The sequence below is a fragment of the Callionymus lyra genome, chromosome 6 (assembly GCF_982586985.1).
Source record: "Callionymus lyra chromosome 6, fCalLyr1.hap1.1, whole genome shotgun sequence".
Lineage (NCBI taxonomy): Eukaryota > Metazoa > Chordata > Actinopteri > Syngnathiformes > Callionymidae > Callionymus > Callionymus lyra.
In genome coordinates this window covers 21655319-21680595 of record NC_141823.1, presented here as the reverse complement: position 1 = coordinate 21680595, position 25277 = coordinate 21655319, and the positions used below count along the sequence as shown (strand labels likewise).

At 39.0% G+C, this 25277-nt stretch overlaps 1 protein-coding gene across 11 annotated transcripts in view; it reads right to left on the bottom strand.

Moving 5' to 3' along the window:
- mpripa (myosin phosphatase Rho interacting protein a) overlaps window positions 1-24177 on the bottom strand; it is a 33993-nt gene extending 9816 nt beyond the window's left edge. For 3 of the 11 annotated variants that reach the window (XR_015711469.1, XR_015711468.1, XM_087794222.1), the window contains exons 1-16: window positions 23467-24177; window positions 20771-20848; window positions 17945-18010; window positions 9376-9527; window positions 8898-8982; window positions 6739-7036; window positions 6122-6638; window positions 5074-5215; window positions 4882-4989; window positions 4020-4076; window positions 3881-3949; window positions 3699-3788; window positions 1891-2000; window positions 1705-1743; window positions 357-1104; window positions 102-218 (exon numbers count right to left, since the gene is read on the bottom strand). Coding sequence is in view for 7 of the 11 variants with exons in the window: in XM_087794222.1 (XP_087650348.1) it covers window positions 102-218; window positions 357-1104; window positions 1705-1743; window positions 1891-2000; window positions 3699-3788; window positions 3881-3949; window positions 4020-4076; window positions 4882-4989; window positions 5074-5215; window positions 6122-6638; window positions 6739-7036; window positions 8898-8982; window positions 9376-9527; window positions 17945-18010; window positions 20771-20848; window positions 23467-23586 (2796 nt within the window). In the remaining 4 variants the exon portion in view is untranslated. The remainder of the gene's footprint in view (window positions 1-101; window positions 219-356; window positions 1105-1704; window positions 1744-1890; window positions 2001-3698; window positions 3789-3880; window positions 3950-4019; window positions 4077-4881; window positions 4990-5073; window positions 5216-6121; window positions 6639-6738; window positions 7037-8897; window positions 8983-9375; window positions 9528-17944; window positions 18011-20770; window positions 20849-23466) is intronic. The other 8 variants (XR_015711470.1, XR_015711471.1, XM_087794223.1 and 5 more) reach the window with 8 other exon arrangements.
- Between the last annotated feature and the right edge of the window lie 1100 nt (window positions 24178-25277).

Here is a 25277-nt window from a genome sequence, read left to right as displayed (position 1 = left end):
CAAGAAGAGAAGTTCCCACAATATTCAGTCATTTTTAATGCAAAGTTTGATTTTGTTTAAAAAAGCATCGTTTCCACTTTAAAAATGAATGTAGTTCCTACCTGCAGTACATAGCCTTCTCTGGCATTTTGTTCTCTTCCCAGGGCGTCCTCCAGCTGCTCTTTTAGAATATTGTTCTGTTTCTGCAGCAGATCCAGTTCCCGTTGCTTCTGTCCCAACTGCAAAAAAAATTAATTCAGATCATTTTAACTTTCTTAACAGTTAATCAATTGTTTGACACCTGCACTTGCCAAATGGCACTTGCTATCAAACAATAAACCATTTTTGTTAGCATATGATCTTCCTGCATGACATACCTCTTTGTCAAGAATTGCAGCGAACTCATGTGCAGGTAGTCTGGTTTCAGACTCCCCAGAGTTTCCAGTCGAGATGGGCACCTGCTTCTCTTCTCTCATGGGTGTGGTCTCCACCTGATGCCATCGCTGTTCAATCTCTTTCCTGACACCTGAGGTTCTGTTGACATTAGTGTCACTGGCGGTGTGCAGGGCCGTAGGGTGGTCCACTTCCATCCTTCCTTGCTCTTGGCAACCCGGCGCTGATGGCTGCACTGGTGTTGTTGTGTTCAGAGTGGAAGTCATGGTGACTGAAACTGTATTTGGCGTATGGGTGGGACCATCACCATGATCAGAGAGGATCCCTCTCCTCACACCTTCCTTTTCTGTGATAGAGGCCTTCAGGGAACAGGTAGAGGCAGGAGAGGATGCTAGGGAAGAGGTTGATGAAGAAGAGGGAGAACAGTAGGATGTAGATGTTGAAAGTGATGAACTGAGGTCAATCGTGTCTGCCCGCTGCTTGGAAGACTTTTCTAGATTATGGATCTTGAACTCAGTCCAGTCAAAGGTCTTTGATCGTCCCTCTCTTCGACGCTCTAGAGCTCGGCTTTTTCTGGGCTCTGGATGGGAGACGGACACACTGTTGCTAATCGGATGCCGCTGGATGCCACCGTTGGGTGATGGAACACCGGGGCTTGTTCTGTCAGGGGTTGACGCTTGACATGGTTCCAACATCACCGGAGAGATTATCTTCTCTTCTGGGTGGGATCTGCTGGAAATGAACACGAATATTTTAGTCTGGTATTCACAGCACATGACATGAACGACAAACTATCCAAAGCAGAACATGTAAAAATGTAACAACAGGACAACAGGATTTCTGGCCAAAACAAGGTGTCAATATTCTGTGCCAGTGACCAACAAAACAATTCTTATCACAATACGGTGTCCATAAATGCAAACATTTGACTAAACAGTGGTCTAGATTGAGAAGCATGTGTCTGATAGCTGCAGCATTTCTACATGCAGGCTTATAACATCAATCATTCTCCGGAGTAATCCGCCACCTTGGCAAAGCTCAGGATGAAAGCAGGTCAAGAGGATATGTGCAATATTACAACACACCTTCTGCACCTCTAACGTGCACATTAAGTGAATAATTATAACCTCCGTATTTATAGAGCAGCATAGCAGTTCATTATAGCTTGTTTATGTGATTGCCTCATGTGTCTTCTTTGGCATGACCGACGAGGAAACATTACTCAACAATCACATGACATGGGGTAGGAAGACAAACACGCCGGCTGACATTGCAGAGCAATGACATCACTGTACAAGGAGGGGGGATTAGTTAACACACAAGCGTTCCAACCTGGGCTTCAGAACGGATAGTTTCAGAGACAGGTTTTTCCTGGAAGCAGGTTGAAAAACACCAGAGAGGAGGAGGAGCGAGAGGGAATAAAGGGTGCAGAGGGAAGAGGGATTACGATCAAATAAGTGAGAAAAGCAGCAGTTGCATCCCGCCTGCAGTCAAATGTTGATCCTCTTTGGGTATTACCGAGTGACATCAGGGGCGATAATGGGTCGAGTGTTCTTCATGATGGCCTGAATCCAGTTGCGGCGGATTCCGGAGGTCATGGCTGAGAGGGTGCAGGCTCCATCTTTACACTGACCCAAGAGAGACATTAAATTAACACAATTGTGGAAAACGAAAGATGAAAGTGTGTTATGTTATCACTGTCACTATGATGGTTTTGATTATCGTTTTTTTTACATGATTACCCCGGAATTCTATTGCATCCTTAGAATTGACCTGCTTATTTTAAAATCTTTTTCATAATAACACAGTAACTGATGGGCTTTTCTTCCAACAAGGAACAATACAGACAATCCAAACACAAGTGTATACTATGATTAACTGTATACTATTGTTTTCACTTCATTTAAAAAAAAAAGTATACAGCAAAATAACCCTAATTCAGGATTTAACCAAGAATAAATCATCACAAAAAGAATACTGTTAAAGCAAAAACAGGCAACATTAAAATATATATATATATTTACGGAATGATGGTTTCATTCTGAAAAGTCATGGCTCATGTAATAAACTGTTATCTTAACAATGTTCTTCACTACTGAGAGAGACCGTGTGTGAGTGACCATCAAACTGCTTTACAGCAGTGGGTCAAAGATAGTGTTTTATATGAAGTACTGAGATACTTTTTCAAAGTACGGGGAAACCATTAACGGACACAACAAGAGACTTTCTCTCGTTTTGTAAACGGCAGCAATGGCAGAAATCTTACACATGAAGGCTTTAAAATAAAATGTTATATTTAAACAATTATAAAATGCTGGCCAAATGACACAACTCAAATATATAGGCACCCATATGATTAAATATATAAACCTTAATGGTGCCTGCCTTAATATGCAAAAGGTTAAACGGTAATTACATGGTGGTTTAAGAAGTGTTTACAGGGTTAACAGTCACTCACATTATCGATAATTCCACAAATTAGTCAATTTAAATATATACTATATGCAATACCTAGTAAATCACAATATATGTATATTATAAAGAATTCCAAACATGTGACACAAGTACTGCTGCAACAAGCTATGAATGGATATTTAGTGTAATTACATTTTGACTAACTTACCACGATCGTAATTTGTTAAAAGTTCACTTGTTTTATTTTGTGTTAAATGTAGATAGAATGCTCTTGTGTAATTGAAAAAAATCTATAAATCGGCTTGAGGCATAGTGTCTGTGGACAGAGTAATGAGTGTTAAGGGATCAGGTACTTCAGTCTGTTATCAGGATTAAGGATTGTGTTCACAGTAGTAGTTACAGTCCGACTGTAGATGTAAATCAGGACGTTTTTGACACCAGTATTGCTTTCTTGACCACCAGATCACATATCTTCTACTGATAATTAAATTATCACCACTAAAGATCATCCAAGAAGTACAACAAAATAAAATAATTAAAAAATAAATCTTAACAAATCTATTTGCAACACAGGTCAAAATGTGTGGATGTACAACGGTTGAACCATTGTTGACAAGGGCAGGTCAATGGGATGCAGAGGGGTCAGGTAAACAGATCATTCAACTTAGGGGGTATATCACATAAATAGCTGGTGGTAACAGATTTAGACCAAGATGATGTCAACACTTCCCAGAGAGATGACAAGGCCTTCCTGACACACAAAGAATGAACAGAGAAATGTCAAAACTGGACACCTAAAGTCAAAGCACATGTTTCGAAAGCCGTTTATAGACTGTGAGCAGACGTCTCGAAAAAAAGATCAAATTCTAACTTGTGGACAACAAAACGTCTTGACAACTGATGACACTGACCAGGATTTGGAATCCATAATTACGCTGGACTGGGAACTCTTTGACATCATAACATGTCGACAGATCAATCTCCCCATCAACTTGTGAGGCCTGGGAAGCAGAGGAATGGTCGATGTCACAGGGCTCAACATTGGGATGGATTACAAGATAGAAGATCAATCAGAGAACAGGTTGTAACTCACTTCCTCCGCTATTGAGTCCTTGTAGTACCTCAGACTCTGATCTGTGAGGACAAACCAATGTTTCTTCCACTGAAGTAAACAAAGGACAACAGGACAGTTTAAGTTACAAGTCAAAATAAGTCTGAACCATGTTATTTACCACTCCATCTTCATAGAGCTTGGTCATCCATCCTTTTTTGAAGTTCAGCAGGTCGGGCTGCAACGACAGAGAAAATCAATTAATACACATTATATAAATAAACATTTACTTAAGCCATTTTAACTGCACTTGTTAACAGCTCAGCACCTAATTGTAATGATGCCAGGACATGAGTCAACGCGAGAGACGGTCTGGCGGGAGAAGGGCTCTCCCAGTGAAACATTGCTCCGCACTCAAAGTGCTTTAACAGCGTTAAATTATTTGTGCAAAACTAAGTCTCCGATAGTTAACAATACCTTTTTTCTGCTGAACTTCACCAGGTTTGGAGTCACTGCCTGGCAGAGAGTCATCCTGACTAACTTGAGTTGACAAGCTGCTTTCCTATAGTCTCTGGGACATGAACACAGCTACGACTGCGTCGGTGCTATTTATATTGACCACTAGCAGTCGTGGCAGTAGAGTGTCTGCCTGTGGGTGTGTGGCTGTGTGGGTGGGGTTTCTGGCAGCTGCCGGACAGACCAACCACACTCTGACTGAGTAATCTCTAAGCAGACATATCAATAGCAGACAGGCAGGAGACAGTCACCATGAGAACCCTCAGCAACATCCGTAAATTAGATTTTGACATCAGTGAAAAACTGTAGGTTGACATTAGAACATGATCACAGGGTGACGCAACTTGAAAACATGGTAAAAAAAACAACAACTTTTGAATCAAATCATTTCAATTAAAAAGACCTACATCAGATCGGAAAGGGATTTATTTTCTGATAGAAGTTAGGACAGAGGAAGTGGAATGTACCATGTCACTAACACAAAAATACAGTGACAGCCCAAAGGAAGTCCAAATGTTGGTACGTACCGTCAATGACACATCTGTGCTCTTGCGATCTAGCGATTTGGCTCGTCTCATGTTGGCATAAGAAGAATAGGAGCCATCTTGACCTCTCCCAGCATCCAATGAGATCTCCTACAATAGCAGAGTCATGTTATGCTAATAATTCGGCCCTTCAAAATGTATTTGTCGATAAAAAAGTTGTTGTAAGTGACATACATGCTTGTTGGCAAGGTAGCGCCTCTCACTGCGTCCTTGTCTCTGGATGTTGTGGTTAGTTGAGGTCAGCTCATTGGGAGAGGTTATATCCATGCCTTCTGCAGGTGGACCTTCCTCGAACTGACCCATCACTTGAGGTCGTCTAGAAAACACAGTATTAATGACAAAGTCACTCAGAGATCATTTATAAAACTCAATATTTCTCTCATTGAAATACAGATCAGGGTTGAATCAGCAGACTTCTTTTTCATAAAGTCAAAACTTGTGCATTATTGAATGACAAATCTGGATAGATTTGACTTTTGAGCATGTACACATTTTTAATGAGAATCAGCAAAGTGGTTGATTATCAAAGGGATGATTTTAAACTATATGAATGACCAGCAATATACAGTCAAAAATGATTAGACCACCCTTGTTTGTAAAAATATATAGAATATAAAAAAAACTCTTATGATCATTTTTTTTATTATTTCCATCAAAACAAATACACCTTTAATCGTATCAGCCACTAAAGTGATATTCAAGAAAACAAGGGTGGTGTCATTTTGTCTTGCAGTTGCCGTACCCACTCAGGAGCAAATGATGCAGATATAGAATGAAAAAGTGAAGGATTGAGAAGTGACCACAAGGGCTCAGCAGTGGAACGGGTCGATCGGTGATACATGTTCAGAAGCCCATAGTACGTTAAAACCCAACTACCAGAAAGAATTATAAAGAGAAATGAAGACTAAAGGCATGCATGAAAATCAGCCTAATGGACAGACATAAGCAGCGAGGTGTAGTATGATTAGTTACCACCGGGTGGCACACTATAACCTTGAAAACCTCATCTCTAGTATGAAGATGATTTAAGTAAGCAAGGTAGTGTGGCTTAGACGACCAACTCCACTTGAATCGTCTTTGTTAATACAGCCAGACATTACTAAGCAGCAATGACTTTCATTGTCAAGTTAATTCGTATAAAGAGGAGAGCTAATGAATCAGGTGTAAAATTACATGGGAAAGCAGGCTTAAGCTCTATAAGCCGATCTCTATGGATTCTCACCTGCGCTCTTCTCCAAAGAGTCGAGCCACTTCCTCTCTACCAGGACTGCGTGTTCGTGCTCTGAGCATGTGATCCTTTCTTTCTGAACGAAAAGCTTCAGTGTGGGTCAGCCTTCGAGCCAGTGGCACGTTTGACAACAATGCATATTGCCGGTCTGACCGACCTGCCCTCTCACCAAAACCACTGACAGAACCAGGACTGCCCTCACGAGGGGGTGTACCACAGTGGTCCGAGTCCAGTGAGCTCTGCGAAGAGCTGATGGTGGATTGACTTGCGGATAGTGCACGTGGTGAGGGGTGGTGATATTGGGAAGCCCGACCGGGGGTCATGTGGGGTTCGGACTCAGAGAAGTACCTGGGACTAGCTGCTCCTATGAGGGACGAGGATGCTGAAGATGACAATGGGAGAGACTGGGGCGTCTGTGGAAGCTGCGACTGCGGCTCAGACTTCGTCTTCTCCAGGGAAAAATATCCACTTTCCACTCGTACCTTTCGTCCAGAACTCACACTGCCAGCATCTGAATATGGAAAGGAAACATCAACAGTTAGAGTGCCAAATAAATTCAGAATAAACACTGAGATCCATATTGTTGTTTTTTATGAATCCTGGTTACAAACCATCCTTCGTAGTGATGCTAGAAGAAGACTGGCTCTGGCTCAGCTGGCTGAGGCAGGAGGCGCTGCGACTGCACGGGATGGCGGTCTGGCTCCAGTGGCTCTCGTCCTGCCACAGTGTGGCACCACTCGTCGGGACATGCTCGACGCTGCCAATGCTGCTGGGGAGCGACGGACTGCTGCCTCCACTGCTTCTGGTGACCGTCACCTTGGCAGGACCGGGCTCCTGAGCGGGGATTCGAGTGGGAAGGAGTGGAAGGGAGGAGGAAAGGTCACAAATGGAGGCAAGGTCACAAAGGGTCTACACAAAATACATAAAAGTTACTTTCAAGTTATTAATGCACACAGATATATTTACAAGTTTGCTAGCGTGTAAACAGTGCTTCAAAGAATGATTTGGCACAGTTGTCAACAAATAGTTTACGATAATTTCCTTCAATCCTGTCGACACCATCTCATGTAACACTGCCTTAATCACATTTTAATTTAATCTTTTAATTACTGTGTAGTGCCTTCACTGGGTGAGTGAATAAATATCAAACCTTGTTTTTCTTTTTAATCAGCCACTTAAGGGGCCCCCGAACATTTACAACTACCAAAATGTAAGTGCTTGAGGCCAGCGAACCACACTAACCCCCCTCAGGTGAGTGCCTAGGAGACAAGCATTAAACAGCTCCTTCATAGTCATGTATAGAAACAGCTCTATATGTCACATCACTGTTGTTTACAGTGACTCTGTTAAGTGAGCTCAATATGCAAACGCCATAGTTACCCTCACCAGTACACCGTAAACTTAAGGACAATACAACAAATCTTCAGATATTGAGCTAGCTTTGAATTGGTCAACTAATTTAATGAATGATAAAATAAACCAATTTTATATTAAAAATAATCAACCTAATCTATACTTTGGAATATTTCCCTGAGACCGACAAATGGTTGTTGCTCAAGAGTTGGCAACGATCCATAGAGGTAAGACCTTGCATCATATTCTTCGTGCGCAAATGTTTGTCATAGTTTCTTGTCAAACATTTCTTCCTTTGTATTGAAGTCAGGTTCTGTGGCTCTACCCAGAAGATAAACAAATGTGGGAAGATATTATTAACCAGGGTTTCTGCAAGATCTTGGTGGTTGTAAAAATAAAACCAGCTGTAAAACAGAAGAGACTCAGTAACATTCAAGTGCCAATCTGTCATAAAAAAAACGCCCACATCTTTGATTTTAGTTTCCTCATGATATGAGCAAAAGCAGCTACCAGAAACTTGATTTTCTTGTTTGTTTGTTTTTAATGCATTTTAAGGTTTGACACAATTTGCTGCAAAACAGCACGACAACCAACTTGTGTCCAAACAATCAACTAAATAAAGACATTTGCCGGAAAACGTCAACCATCTGCCGTGTTTTTAATTGACATTTGCTAGATAGAAAGTGTCCTACTGAAGGTCATGGAAGTGTCACCACTGCCTCTCTGCAAATGAGTGGTTCAAACCCAACAAGGTCAGCGTGGTTGAGGTCGATGTTGTTAGAGAAGTCAGACAATGAACCTCAGAGGAAGTTTTGAGCACAAACTACCACAGCACTTGGCCACACATCAAAAATGAGGCATGGGTAGAGGGGATAACTATCCCTTTGTAGGTGGTCCCAACAATAACACATGACATGGCTATTATTAATCTTGTCACTGAAACTATTATCACAGTGATGCAATATTACACATTCTTGTTGTTTGACTTCAATTCTACCCACCAGGAGGAACCCAGACCGCCGCATGCAAACATTAATCTTGTAGAGACATGACAGGTTTTGGCCCCAACAGACATTTGATGCCAAATGGAAGCCACATGAATAGCTTGAGAGACATAGCCTCTTTCAATTACTCTTGAATGGAGCGGTGTTTTGGTTTCCTAATTGCTCTATTAGTGCAAATATACTTGTGTCCGTTTGTTAATATCCAGACACTCTTCTGTTTTTGAAACAGAGGATCCTTTTGAGAGCTCACGACGGGGGGCCAAACAGTACAATCAGCATTTACAGTATTTCTGTCATTCCCACGTCTTAGCAAATAATTGAGTGGCTTACAATAAAGATCATAGAATCCTAGAAATGGCTTGAAAAAGATAAAAATAGAATACTATATACATATTTTTCTATAGGTGTTTTACCTGCTGAGTAGGTGTGTCAACCTTGCGTTTCTTCTTTTGGATCTGTTTGTTGGTTCTGGGGTAAACGATAAGAGCCTCATGCCAACTGAAAAAAAAGATGAAAATATATAAAGAAATGTTGCATTAATGACTCACAGCTTCAGTAAAAACATGTAGCCTTAAGAGAGATAACTTGGGTAACTGTTGCCACTTTAAATGAGGCCTGGTGACGTCCAACAAAGCGCCACATGGGAGCCCGATAGGAGAGTAGGAGGTGTGCAATACCAGAAAATAACAAGAAGTGGGTGTAATGAGTCATCGTTTCCCTGCTCATGGAGATGACATGGTCGAGGCAACAGTGAATCCTGAATGTTTTACCAAAGAACGTTTCACATAATAACATTATTTAAAGAAAAGAAACATATTTTTAGCAGTTTAAATTTGCATATGTCAGAGGCAGGGGAACAAAACATTCAGATTAATCCTAAAAAATACCCACCCATTGATAATTTCTCTGCATTCAGCCCGAACATAGTGCTCCTTCTCAGGGGTCAGGATGCAGAGAGAGTTCTTTAGACCGGTTCTGGACTCTCCATCCATGATGTCGGAACACTGGTTCATGTTGATGATACCTTGTGGTAGAGTACTGGACTGCAAGAAACAAGCACGGAGAGAAAGGGTTAAATGTGGTACTCAGACTTCCAGATGGTCCTTGCTCACAATCTGCCTCGACATAGATTTCATGCCAGCAGTTGCAAACCAAACACTCCATTGCAATCAATGTTTTTTTTCATCCATTATCAATCATTTATTTGATAAAGAAAATGTAAGGTTTTAATGCAAAGATATGAACTAAACCATTTTTGTTGAATTTCTTCTTTTTTTTTTTTTACAACTGCCTTCTTAACAGAAAAAAATGGGGAAATTATGTGCAAGGTTAACAAGTGACATGTCCAGTGTCAGCTGATAGACTTCCATAGTAAATACAAATGAAAAAAATTGTGAATCTGAGTGATATTTCAGTATGCATGTGTTAAGGATGTTGGAACTGTATACAAGAATGATCAGAGAGTTTTACAGCTGTACTGCTATGAACCCTACAGTATCAAGATAAGAATCTGGATGAGAAACGTCCGACAACAGCTACCAAACATGTTTGACAAAGGAGTCAAACTGCTTATTCAGTTCCTCGAACTACACTATGCCCTGAGGCAACATAAAAACCTGATTGAAACGGTTATTCCCAGGATATATGAATTTGCGAAATATGGCATTTTAATTAAAATGCAGTCCATTGAGAGAGTTGCTTTAACCTGTGACGCACGATATTCGCTTTTTCTAAACAAGAATCTCACCAATTCTTTTTACAATAAAATATATTATGCTACAATTAAGAGTTTATTGATTTATTTTTAACATAAACCCAACACTTATGGTTATATTCGTAACCATGGTTCTATGAATGAGTGCTCTGCAGTTGCTATGGGTTTCCTTTGGAGGTTACCCATAGCGTGATGTAATACAGTTGAACCGTTTTCATTATTGAAGGGCAGATTCTGATTCAATTAAAATAGATTTTGTAAACTGGCGATGACACCCAGCCCTATAAAAGAGCAGTATGGAATAGTAAGCACATACTTGAAAGACACAGTTAGATCTCTTTAAATACAGAGTGAAGTTTAGTGTACTTTTCAAACTGCTGAGTCTTACTTTTATTTGCTCTTGGTCTGTATTTTTTATACACCATTGATATTATTAACATGCAGAATACTATTATACATGCTGATAACAAATGTAAGACATTCCCTGAAAAGAAAGATGAACATTAATTTAAAACAGTGGAATAGTAATCAAACCAGAAATAATCATCCCTGGTGTTTCACACACTTAACGAAGTATATATATATAATATGAAGACAGTGAATAGATGAATATCTGACTTGTACATTTTGAATAAAATTAATTTTTGCAGAGTTAATTGTTATACATCCGTCATCTGTCATGTCGTTAGCAAATATAGAACAAAACAGCAAAAAAACAAACCAACACACCTAGGTATGTGTAAAAGCTTAACTAAAGCTGTATCACAGGTAAATGACTGCGTCTCCCGCATCCTTCTGTATCCTTCAAGATAAACTACATGAAACATGAAACAGCTGAGATGAGGCACAATGTTTCTGACTTATGTCAGTGTGAAAAATACGGAGCAGTGGTGGTTTTTAGCCAGAGGGATTCTCGATACCTTCATACGTCGATAGTCCCATTCAAATAAAGGTCTCAACCAAATAAATGTTGATGGCATTAAACAGATAGGAGTCCCAGCAGCGTGAAACCCTACGTCTGCTTAACTGGTGAAGGTTTTTTAGGACATCTAAAGAGCAATGTTTCAAGTACATTTTATGATAACTGTCTCATTTGCCTGACGCCTGGAGGCCCGGTTAAGAATGAGGGACCTCTTCAACTCATGCGTCGTCTGTGCCCAATTAGAGCCCTTTTGCCTCAGTAAGTTACTTTATTTTGGTTTGAGATTTTTGTGTCCATGGTTTTTAATTCCACAAAGGGCTCTTCACACTAAGATGAGGGGTCAAGGCAACAGCCGGGAATGACAGAGATGGACCTTGGGACAGCTGGGCGAGGGCCTGGGCCTGCTTCAAACTGGACAGAGAGACAGGTGTCAGCTTGACCTGAGAGCTCTGTCATTCTCAGACTGGGTGCAAGGATGGAGTTATGGTGATTGAAAAGAAGAGCTTCTGAGGGTTGTACGGGGGATTAAGGGTCTCAAGTAGAATACCAGCAAGAAAAATACGTTTTTCGCAGACTATGACTTCGGATTGCTCAACCATCTGTCTGTGTAAACAGATCCAGAGTGCACTGCCCATGTGGGCTTGTCCTTGAGCTGCAGTCAGAATAGGATAAACATCAAACAATTTCAGATTCAGGGAGCAGTTGTGCAAGCAGATTAAGACTCCAGTTTCATAAGCGCACAAGATCTCCTTTGAATTGAAAATCTGATTCACACAGTCTGGAAACTGAAGCAAAATGACTTCACACACAGGACGCCGTGTCTTTACAGTTTAAAAGCAAGACGACAGATCGATTAAGATCAATCAATGTGTGAATGAAACTCTTAGATGTTCAACTAACCATAAAGACAGTAGTCAAGAGACAGGACCATATTATGGTACCTACATGCATATATAATTATAGTACATACATGTAGATGACATTGAAGTTCTACACCAAAAACATTCACCATTGCAAGAGTGGAAAGTTAAATCCTGTAGAAAAACCTCATGAGAACCAGATTTACCATCAAGAGGTGGAGTTAAGGAATGCAGTGTAAATATTTAGTACGAGTCGATGTGATGTTCACACAGTCATATCAGGTAAAAAGAGCTTGCCAATTCAACAGCATTTTCAAATCAGCACCTGTCCACATACCTACATTGGTCATGCAACTATTGTTATTGCCCCCAGACCAAGGCCCCATGAACCTGCAACCCTCCTGTCACCTAGCCTAGACAGAATCCTTCTCCATGGGCCACCATTCCTCACAATAGCCTCTTTGTGATACACCACCAGTTCACACAATGTAGGATTGTCAGCCAGCACAGTCTATCGAGACACTACTCTCCCAGCCCTGTTTAACCCGCTACAAGAAAATGTCCAGGAGACGAGAGACCAAAACAAGTGCCTTATTGTGATCACTACAGTTGGGATTATAGAGCTAGCATAATCGTATTCTATTCTGAAGTTGTTGACAAAATGACACGTACTTTTCTCAATGAAAGCAATTGCACTACAGGAGCGGGCAATTAATAATCATAAAAGCCATGTGACTGAAGTCTGACAAGTACTGGCCATCACCTTGATCATTGTTTTTAAGTCATTTCAAACCTCTAATCTCCACATAATGAGACAATATATTCATAACATGATGTTTTAATTTATCTTTCAGATCATCAAAGGCATTCTACATCAGTTGGGTTAGCCAGGTATAGTATTACTTAATTTAAATGAATAATTAATAAATAGAAGAACAAGTAACTTAAACTTAGCTTTTGGAAAAACACTACAATATAAAGCCTCTTGATGTGATTCTATTATGGATGTGCACAGAGTCAGGTAAACATTCAGAATAAACAGTCATTTATGTGTCTATTTTAGTAGAAAGTTTAAGGAATATTGACTAGTCTAAAAAATCCCAAATAGTCTGTGTTTTGCACTTTGCAAACACACAGGGAGTTCACGACCTGAAAAACTGGCACTAGGTCATATACGCTCACAAAAATGGAAAGCACGCTCTAGCCTTTCAAGTCAAACATCTTCTCCTCATTACTGATAACAGCTATTACACAATAAATCTGCCCAACAACGCGGGAAAACAGACATAAACATATGAATTCCGATGAAATGCCAACAACCAGCTGTGGGTAAAGGACCTTTGGCGCCAGTTGGATTGTTATCACCTGCAAGTAGTTCATTCAAAATCACGCATGCCATCTCATTCTCCGACTCAAAATAACACATGTATTTTGAGATTCTAACCTTCCACACAAAGCATAAAAACAATTGCAACCCTCTGTACAAAAATGTCAACTACTATGTTAAGCAAATCCAGCTACAACTTCAAAACTATATTCAAATAACATCATTAGAGTCTATATTATGTCTCTGTTTGAGTTCTATTCTACAGTCAGCTGACCATGAATTCACTGGCGGCCATGACAATAGTCTCATAGCAACAGGAGTAAAATCACTTCAAACGGTAGATGACCGCATTTCAGGAAAATTGACGTTGATTTTAGGAGGCCACCTTTCTGACACCTTTTTTTGAACAGATACTTAAGAGAAGATAGTGGGCGGTGAGAGAACTGCCTCTCTTATGGAGAGGTGAGAAGATGTGGGTGGTTTGAGCTGCATAATGAGACCAACACTCCACAAAGCATGGAATGCAGAGGAGGAGGAAGAGGAGGACGAGTCGGAGGATGAAGAGTATTTTGTGAGTCTACTATTACAGTATTGCTAACTTGGTGGACATAATATTACTTCCAGAAATGGTTGTAGATGTAGATCATAAAGTAGTTAGGAGAGGAAATGCCCATCACTCTAAAACTGTATATCCTAGATCCAATAATCAGTCAGAAAAAACCCTCAATGAACCAAATGTGAGATTAGTCTTGAAGTTGACTCACATGCTACAATGTCAGGTTGCAGATATGAGATGTGATACTTAAATAAAATTGGCTATATGAACCCTTTCTCATTGCATCAACATATAATTACCAAATTTAAAACACAGGCAGATGCAAAAGAGTTTGCACAGCATCGTGAATGAACGAGAATCAATTCAGTTGAAATGCAGGAACAGTTTGTGTCAATTGCACCTTCCCCACGAGGATCAATGGACATATCTGGGCCAACTGCATTTACGTAATGGGTCCTGTACACCAACACACGTTCAGAAATACATCACAAAGACAAGTAAAATGCCCCGAGCTGTGCTGAATTCAGACCCGGCAGTGAACACAATTATTCTAATTGACCAGGAAGATTATGTAGACTAATCGCCTATTGCATGTATGTAGGGGTTTGTGGAAAAACACAACTGTGGAGTAGCTGACATTCTGTGATCAAACACAGAGGAGAAAATTAAGACTGTGTTCAAATGTGTGTTTAGACGAGCACAACCTACAGTTCACAGCAACATCCGGGACTGTGTTTGAAACAAACAGCAGAGAAAACTATTGCATTACAAAGATCTGAACTGAGTTGTGTCAAGGCTGAAAACATACCATCACTTGCATCACTGAAAAATTTGTTTTAGGTCCCAAACGGGAATTGTCTTGTATACTGATGAATAAAAGCTGTATGAATTCTTCCCATGGTTGTGTGGCATTGTGTAATGGGAACAGTGACCCCACTGTAAATCTATTGCCGTTTACATTCCAGCAGATCAGTTCCGACTGAATCATTGGGAAAGGAAGGGCAAGGGTTAAACGAGAGAATCACATACCATATCTCTGCAGCACATGGCTCACCCACGACACACACTTGGTAAACAAGCAATATTTCAAGGCTTGCTTTGTCTTGACATGTGACCGCCATCACATAAAATGAAATATAAAACATAAATAGAAATCAGTCAACTGACCAAACTCGTGCAAGCATTAAAAATAAATCTGTGTATAGTAGTAGTAAAAAGGCCAATACAGGTTATCCAATATGTTATTACATAGAAGGACTTTGGTGGAGCATTGCCATCAAGAAATGATGTATTGTTTGTATCCCACATGAGAACACCACTGCCACAAACCTGGGGTTTCTGTACTGCCACCAAAAACAAATCCTATGTTGTGTTATAAAAGTGTCTGATTCTGATTCTGGCAGGGGTAGCCTAAACTTGATGGGGGAGCAAAGAAGCTGCTCTGGAGATCCAACACAGCTGCTGGGAGTCAGCAAAAAAAGGACCACTCACAGCTGTTAAAAGAGAAGTTCCAGAGAGCAAGGACTCTAAAAGGCCAACAATTAAAGAAAAGCTGACTCAGTAAGCAAGAGTGTAACAACAAAAGGTGAGCGCCATGGAGAAGCAGTTATTAGAGTGTGGGTGTTGATGGCGGGATCTAACACTGATGTCATGAATGTGTTGCTGTGAGTAACGGGGTCATTTACACCTACGTGACTGACCCGTGGGCTTTGGAAATTGTTGGTTTAGACACTTTTGATCAAAACATCTTGTACATGTACCATAAAAAGTATTAAAGATGAATTTACGAATAATCACTCCTAAATTAGAGTTTGTTTTAACAGTGTTTTGCAACTGCAGATACTTTTTAAATGACATCAGCATCCAAGTGCCATTTGTCATCGGCCCAAACACAGAAACATGAGTGCATATCCGCGCAAGCTTAGACAATCGTGCTGCACTTAAAAATAAGCTTCAGTACCAAACAAACGTAAAAGAGGGAAACGGACAGCTGAGTCTCAACCCATGCACCCCATGTCGTTTTATAGACAGTATACTGTCCGATTCTGGACTTGCTATTGCGAACTGTTGCTGAACAAAGGGACAAAACATGTTGCCTTAGCAACGCTGATTTAACTGTGTTAGGTCATTCAGGAAGAATCTAGCCCGTAGAACCAACTGCAAGAGAAGACTGGCAGTTTTCTAAGTAAATAGACAAAAACGCTGTCAATCCAGCTGTGAAACTATCTTGTATTTGAATTTTTAGTAATTGGAATACAAGCCTCTAAACCTCTTACACAGTATAAAATGTAATGAATAATGCAGATTAAATAATTCAGTGATTGTATTTAAAAAAAACATTCAGGAGAAAATAGCTTTGAAAACATACAATTCCTATTTAATATAGCTATTCAACTGTTAATAAAATGTTAAATTATGTAAACTGACTCGGTTGCCCACAACTCCTTGATAAACAAAATAGGAAGTCAATAAAACATGCTAGAATCATCAGTTATCTTTTGTCAAACAATGTGTTAAACAACAACTGATAGTTGTGTCTGCACTTTAAGGAATCGTATCACAGCAGATGCCAAATTTGAAAGATTTCAACTTGTCATGTTGGTGATTCCAGTCCAAAAACGTATTTTTCCTTCATCAAATATATATATATTTTTTTACAAGTGCAGATGAAAGACCACGCGCTGACTACATATGCACTGCTTCTTGGTAACAACTAGTATACCTAGCACAGTTAAACCGGCCAGCAATCTGGTCTCACAATTCACTTTTTTAAGACGGTGGGAAAAAAAGTTTCTGATTTGAATACACACATTCTGGACCAATTGTGCCTGGTTGACTAAAAATAACATTCTCAAACTACCTTGAGAGCAGCAGGAAAACACAAAGAATTATCTATCTAGTAACTCTATATCATAACTAACAAAAGGATTTAAACCCAATCTTATTGTAAAATGTTTTTTTTTGCACACAGCTCTCCAAACCACCCTTTCTTTGACCATAAAAGACATTTCACACAAATGTGGTGTCATGATTGTGATAACTCACATGAGGTGGGCAATTCCAACTTAATACCCTAGACATTCGGGATAACCGAGGCAATAGCCAAACTAAATAATTTTCCCCAAGCGCCAGTCCACATCCTGCTGGTTTGGACCGCAGCCCATCTGTGTTTGGTTTAAGTAAAGACACAAAAACCATAAAAATAGACACAGAGAAAAACAAAGGAGAACCACATCTCCTACGACCAGCATCCTAAGACCGAAACTATGATGTGGTTTGGAGCAACATTATAGTGACTCTACTGACGTTTCTGTGAGATACAACCGACTCTAATAGATATAGATTCAGCAGGGGAAAAACAGGCAAGTGAGTGAAGAGCTATATTTAGTGTTACTTGATATTTCCAGACACACAATTCACCCTGCCTGTTCGTTTTGATGCTTCACCTAAGGAGTAAGATGAAACAATAATGATGGACAGAGAAGAGGATATAATTAGGCTCTTTGTAACCGTTTCTTCTCACACTCAAAACACTGCAAAATCATATTTCCACATTTTATAAAAAAAAGTGTGTTTGAAATGGTCCAAGCAGGCCGATCAATAGTCGCCAAGCACATGAACTAGGCCACATTCAGAGCGGCCCATCAATTCACACAAGTGACCTAATATCTGATGTCAACAACAGAACAGATGCCTGGATTTCACAGGACAAGAAGTAGCTCTGGGTCCGCTCCACAACATGCGTCAAACCTTAAGCACAAAGTCAGCACATGACTCATAGTATCAACATCATGTGATGATTCCTTTTCACACCACCGTGATGGATTAACTTAAGGCACCTTAACTAGGCTGTGCCTAAGGCGGTCGTCCTGAAATAACAATCAAGACAATCATTTGAATTATTACTATAAAAAACATGGATATATTTAGATTGATACTTCTTGTTATATAATTAACAGTCTCTTATTTAGAATATTATAATGAAAAAATAAAAAGTTTTGTGAAATATACAATGGAGGATCAAGCAGAAGTGATGCATAAAGAGTGAACCACAAAATTATAAACATGCACATTGACTCACCATATCGTCCAGAGCGTAGCGAAGTAAGCCATGTTCGTATAATATGAAGAATCGTCTTTGCCATTTCTATATGAAAAATAAAATTGTGACTCATTAGAGTAGGTGACAAATAAAAAGAAAACATTTTTTCTCAAATTTCCAAGCCTTAAACAGCAAGTCTTAAGCGGCTCCCCTTAGATTAACCAGTCCCTTGATTACATTTGGATTACAGCCTGCTTGGCTTACAGTAGACAAACAGTTAATTCACATGTCGATGCTTACACCATAATATAAAAATGAACTCATGCATAAATGAGTGATGGTGCACTTTATTTGAGCTTTCAGCCAAGTGTTAAACAGAAGAAGTAGTTTGATCCTCTAAGGATCCAGTATGACTAGTTCTGTGAGGGGATAATAAAATAATACCTGGAGCTGAATGACAAGTTACATCATGCGTTTGATTATTTTGTGTAGAAAAGATTGCTAAGGTCCATGCAACACACCAGTGTTGTCACCAGTCATCAGTTCTACTACTACTACTTATTATATTCCATTTTCATTAGAGTAGAACTCAAAGAACATATTCCATTACAGTTTCAACCATTTAGTAAGACTACCTTTGCCTTAGTATATTATTGTTCGAAATCTGATTAAAAATAATCAAAATACAAAATAAAATAAGGTGGTAGTTGGTCTGGAAACAATTTAAATTATACTTTAAAACATAAAACTCCTTGCCTACCATAAAATTGCTGGGTTTTTAAGAGAAGATGCGACATGTTTTAAAGTGACTAGTGAAGTGCCCCAGTTAGTTTAATGCACTGTTGTTGTCAGTGTCAAACTGCTGCGATCTAATTCATAAAATATTACGATCACGTAATGTTTCCTAAAAACCATAAGGTGTGAACAGGGAAGAAAATGCTTTGGCTTTCATAAGCAACTATTCATTTTATGTTTTAACTAAAATGGCAAAACAAGCTTTCTAAGTAACCAAACCAAAAATATATCTCATTAAACAATGAATTACAGCTCTCTAGTGAAAACGAAATATCCATTTAAGAAAAATACCCTCAAATTCTAATGTGTTTTCCTGTTATTTGCGTGTTGGCCTGTGCGAGTCTGAGCAACCTGCACACCTCAGCACCATGTGCAGACCAACAATTACGCCCTCGCTGTGAAAAGCTAAAATGCCAGAATAGACGAATGATTGTGTCAAAGCAGCAGCAGACTGTCAACAACAGTTGAGGTGAAGAATCCAGAGGTGCTTTTCCCTAAAACCCATATGGAAACCATCAGTGCTGCTGTGAGAACTGGACTTTTCCTTCTCCTCCCCCACATTCTCCTGACTCCTCTTTGGGATGCACCGCCACAGTGTAATCTCAGCGCTGATAAAGGAAGTGGTGCAACAGAGCATGGCTCGCATTACATGATGCTAAGTGAGCAGGATTTTCGGAATAAAGTCAATATTGGGCTCATTATTGCCCGAGAACAAGGCTCCTACTGATAGACGTCAAAGACTCCCACAGGAAACTGCCGATTCCATGAAAAATCTACAGGAGCCAGATTACCCAGACCTCCTTTTGTCAGATGTCAAAAGTTGTTGTTTTAAGTGGTAAGACGACCTTGGCCTTCTCTCCCCATAACACAGCAGTCAAAGATGGGAATTATAACAAAACTCATCCGAACAAATTGTTAGATTTATTATTTTCAATTAGATGTTTAAACATGTGAATAAGTGGATTAGAATAGATATTTATTTTCAAAAGGAAAGGAGAAATCTGTAGTGTACATTAGTAGGGGTGAGAGTTACAAGAACAATATATCATACAAACAACAATACATTTGTATTATTGCCAAGTACTCTGGCGTTGGATAATTTACAGACAGGATTTTAATGGTTTTTAAGCCAAAATATGTCCAAAGATCAGCCGATGTATCCGCTCATCCTCAGTCATCGCCGAGATATTTCATAATTTCATTACTACTTTAGCTGGATTTGGATAATTTGGAGATTAAGTTAGATTGCAACACAAATATAAACAGGTTAATGTTTGCATGATTATTGTAAATGAAAAAATATATTAAATCATTTATTTTAAAGACACTTTCTATAAATATAAACCAAGGAAGAATTATGACAAAAACATCATAATCAAATAAAAAATCAATACAGTGCTGTTGATATCGATATTTTATCGATACATCATTACACAGATCAAATGGAGCATTATAGGGTTTTTCTATGTAATAAAATTAATTGTTTCTCTGGGGACAGCCTGTTTCAAATCACTAATAATGATATAAAATTCAATAATATCAGGACACAAAATATTAAATAGGAGGTATGCTGCAAGATATGTTTATTAACTTAGAGATCTATTCTCCTGCAAGTATTGTGTAGAAATATTGTGTAAAAATAAGAGGGTAAGTTGAAATTACGCTGCTTCAATAATTACCAATTAATTACCAATTTATAGTAAATTGCAGTAACTGTCAACATCTCTGAAAACAAATACTTTAGTTATCACTATTTCAACTTCAAAGATGTCGAATGAAAGCACTAGATAGATAGATAGATAAAACTTTATTGATCCCTCTGTATGTTATCTAGAGAATAACAGTGGTTAACCAAAAGTCGGACATTTTGTTTTTGTACATTTATCTGAACCCATTACATATGCAACAATGTATTGGAACTCATGTTCAACTACATAGACATAAAAAGTAACAATTAAAACAGATCATCAGTGTTTTATATAATTGAATTAATGCAGGAGGGGAAAAACCTAAAACCAAGCATATTTTTTTTTTTTTAATTTTTAACCTGGACCTTAAGAAACCACTTACCCGGGATTTGTGTAAAGGATTATCAAAATTCATTCCCTCGGGAGAAAGAAGCAGCCATCCTCCATAAACAGGCTTTGCCTGGTAAGAAGAAAATACAATTAGGATGTTTATAGAAGAGACCAAACAGAGATGTCAACATGTCAACACACAGTCCTATGCATATATTCAGTGGAGTTATGACCGCAGGATAGATCGCAACCTTTGCCAAAGACTGTGACGCAAAAACAAAAAAAAAAAAAACAAGAGGGGGAAAAAGCCACAACACACACTAAACCCATACAAACAGTTAAGATTAACTTCAGAGGTGTGTCACAATCACAAGCTGCCTCGAGTTGACTGCAGGCTACAATCTCCAGCTGGCCTCGTTCCACAAAACCATGCTGCCCTGGAAAAAAAAGTCCAACACTCTTGATTTTCACTGTGATCCAGTGAGTGGGTGGACTGTTGTGTGGACGGAGCAGCTTCAAGCAGAAATAAGCAGGAACACTGAGAGATAAGCGAATGAAAAGAGGTTATAAAAAGTCTGGCTGCCTCTGTAGCAAAAGAATAATCAAGTTACTGGGGGGAAAAAAAGTTGATAAATTGGGCTGTCATTTAGTCCTCAAAACTAAGCCCCTCTGACATACCTGATCTAGGGTCACGCTCACGGTCAGCTGTTATTATGTCACATTATATTCACGTGTTTGACCTTTAAATTCTCATTTTCTGAATCATTATGTACCTCCCTTTCAATGCAAGAAACTCATACAAAACGATGTCCCAGCCTAATCTAAAATGTATTTTAATTCACTTTTAGCACCAAGGAACATTACAGTGTTAAGAGGTTTGAAGATTAAATGTCTTGTCAGCTCCCTGACATCATTCGTTTTCATGGCAGTAGCACCACAGTGCATGAAATCTTGTGTGTGAGGTTAAAAATAAAGAACGTCTAATCAATACTAGCCACTGCGGTTTTAAAATAGCTTCATCATGGTTTTGTTCTCAGTCATGACTTCATCGCATGTGAAACCATCAATCTTAACATTTTATAAAGACAACTATAGGACCGAGTATTTCTTGGCCAAATTAATCCACCTCTAAAATAACACCTTCACCTCTCCATTAAGTCGTGGAGCTCTGAGGGACTATTTAGTCTAAAAGCCATTTAAAAAGCAAGCATTTAACTTTTAAATGGGACTTAAGTAACTATTTGACAGCGAGATAGCCAAAGGGGAAAGTGTCCGTTGAGGCAAAATCTTACTGACAGAGTCGAGACAAGTGCAAGAAAAACAAGGACAGGGACTTGAGATCTATCATTGTTAAGAAGAAAATCACCTCATCTCCCCTCACATGACCTGACAGGGGCATGAGCAGCAAGTTCATCTGATAGAGACCTGGACCATATGAAAGTAGGTCAATGTTCACCCTTCAGTTGTTCACTGGTTAGACAGAGTCTAAGTGTGAGATAAATGATAAGGTCACATCCTTACATGACTGGATATTCACTTCGATAGATATCGAATACATTAGATATTGTAATTTAATATAAAGATATAAATTTGTTTATTGTTTAGATTTTGTTTATACTCAATAATATCTTGCTAGCACTTAAATAAAATGTACTAATTTTTCTGACCATTGGTACCGACTCACTTAAGTCGATAATGTTGACTCACACACAGTCAGACCCTTAACTTTCATTACTCGATAACCTAGGTAAGTTAGGTTACAGATTTTAGAGCTAATTAAGATTGGAGTTTAAAACGTGGGTGACTTTAAAGTACTGTTGTGTCTCTCCTTATGAAACTACTAACAACAAGGGAATTCAAGTAACCTAGTTTCCATTAGAATGGAGGTATAAAACAATTCTAGGAATATATACATTGAATCTGGTGACGGATTATACAAAATGTTCATTCTTTAAATAAATCTTAAATGTTGTTAAGTGGTATTAACCTAAACTAAAAGTGGTCTCAACCTAAACTTGCCATCAGTTTGATAAGCATATCATTGGAAGTGTAGCTTCAATATTACGAAAGGTCAGCGGTGGTAGTATCGCACTCTGCATTATCGCCAACTTTTACTGCTTATAATCCGAGTACATAAAGATAACCTCAAGATGGAGATTGCTCCTGTGATGTTGCAAACACCTCCACATAAACAAAACAGTTACAAATGAACTAGAATGCATGTTTGGAAACAGTGAAGGATCTAACCTACATATGAGCCACTTCAAATAGGGGGTTCAGAACTGGAGTCTATTGCTGCAGCGTGGTCAATACAAATCTCTAAAATATCATACGATATAATAATCATTTAATAAACTAAATAAATTGGATATGAAAACACTGGTAACTAAACTAAAACTGAACAAAAAGGAAAGTCGCTTTCTGAAGACAACCTAAAGCAAAAGTGATTCTTTTTTGTCTGTTTTAATGAAGTGTTGAGTGAAGATAAAAAGGTAAGAGTGACCCCCGTCCACAGAGACTGAAGAATGGGTGGAGACCAGAATCTCTGTGTGAATAAAGACCACATCTTGCCTTGAGGACAGGAAAACAATTATGACCAATTAAGCAAACACTCGCACTTCATGCTCCATTGACAGTGTGAACATCAAACATGGAAGGCGTCATTTCCCTTCCCATGATATACAGTTCGAGATGAGGATCAAACAATTATAATAATAATAATAATAATAATAAAAGACAAGTCCTCACCTGGCTCAGATCTTCGTCGTTGAGACTGTGGGACTCTCTGGGCTTGAAACAGTTTTGACATTTACTTTTGTTGAAAATGTTTGCTTGGAATTTGCGACAGGGATTGTCTTTGAGTGACATGGTGGATAAAAAAATAAATAAATAAGATACTTATAAAAAAAAAGTTGTGTTCTTGTTGTGTTGTTTAAGTGATGTCTGCGGCGGTCATCTTCTGGTCAACTTTGAACTCCACGACGCTCGGAAGTTGAGTCTCTGACTTGACTGACAGGTGCCACTTTTGTTTTTCCCTCAACTACGCTCCTCGAACCAAAAAAAGGTGTCCCGAGTCTCACAGCTGACATTCCAGGCCTCCAGATGACTGCAACGGGTCCCGTCCGCCTCCATAGGCGGAACGACAGTGCGAGCTCCTCGGTGTGCCCCCCCTTTATCCCTCCGCCCGCCTCACCACTGACACCATAACCGTTAAATATGTCGCGCTTTGCAACGTCACCCGCTCACGGCAGCACGCTATCCGAGTCCAGAAAACACGCCATGGTGGTGGGGTCACGTTGTCGTCGCGTCCATGTCGTGGGGGTTCCGCTCGCTGGCTCCTGGGGGGGTCGCAGAAGAGACTGCGGTCGATGTTTTTTTTTTTTCGTTGAAAATCCTCGCTGTGCCCGGACATCCAGTCCGGGGAGAAGTGGGAGGAGCTTTTTGCTTTGAGTGACAACTGTTCCCGCCGATCAGATGCTCGCGGTCGCACGGACCAATAGGAGGGCTTATATAAGTGAAAATGTGTGAGGGGGCGGGCTTTGAAGCGAAGTAACTCTTTTCTTCATCATAAGGAGGAAGAATTAAGGTGCTTTGGAAATGATAATAAATAAACGGACAGACTTTATGACGACTCTCTAGTCGATATAAACATAGTGAGGTCGTCATGTATTTTTAATAATTAATTTAAGGAACAAAGTTCTACCTTACCTTAAATTAATTATTAAAAATACATGACGACCTCAATATAAACACGTCGTCAATGTGTTTATATTGAGGTCGTCATGTATTTTTAATAATTAATTTAAGGTAAGGTAAAGTAGAATAAAGTTCTACCTTACCTTACCTTAAATGTGTTACATTTTTTAAATGACAAATCGATTTTAAAAAGAAGTGTTTCATTAGGAATAGGGTAAAACAAAAGGTTGTCTTTAAAAAAAACACATCAATTTGAAAAAAAAAGAAGAATTATGCCTACGGTGCAATAGTTTCAGTATAGATCCTCCCAATTTAACTTTGTTAAAAGTATTACATTACTTTTTAAAATGCATAATTCTGTTTCTGGAGACTGCTGTAGATGCTATAGACTAATTAAAATACATTTTATGAGGATCACATGTAAAGCTCCTGTCTTAAACATCTGGTAATAAATGTTTTCTGATCCTGATTTATGTGAGACAATTAGAGCATTTTGTTTTAGGAAGAATTTTCAGTATTAGTCAGATATAAGAATATATTCTCCAGTGTAACATGTTTTCCTGATGTAAAGTCTTAAACCTTTTAAGTAAACATTAACATTTAATAAATTGTTACTATGGCACAATTAAAATCAAGCTCTTTAGCTTTCTGGAATTTATTAACAGATTTTTTCTTTAGGACTTTTTTGCATTTGTAGCAATAAAAGTTAAACACACACATCTATGGCCAATTTTGAGTCAACAACTTGCCTCTATATCATCTACAGATTAATACTTATTGTTCCATTTACTGTCATGAGCTGCTGATCTTCTCCATGAAAACCTCTGTCGAAAAAATGTTTGTCATATGAAACAATATCCCGA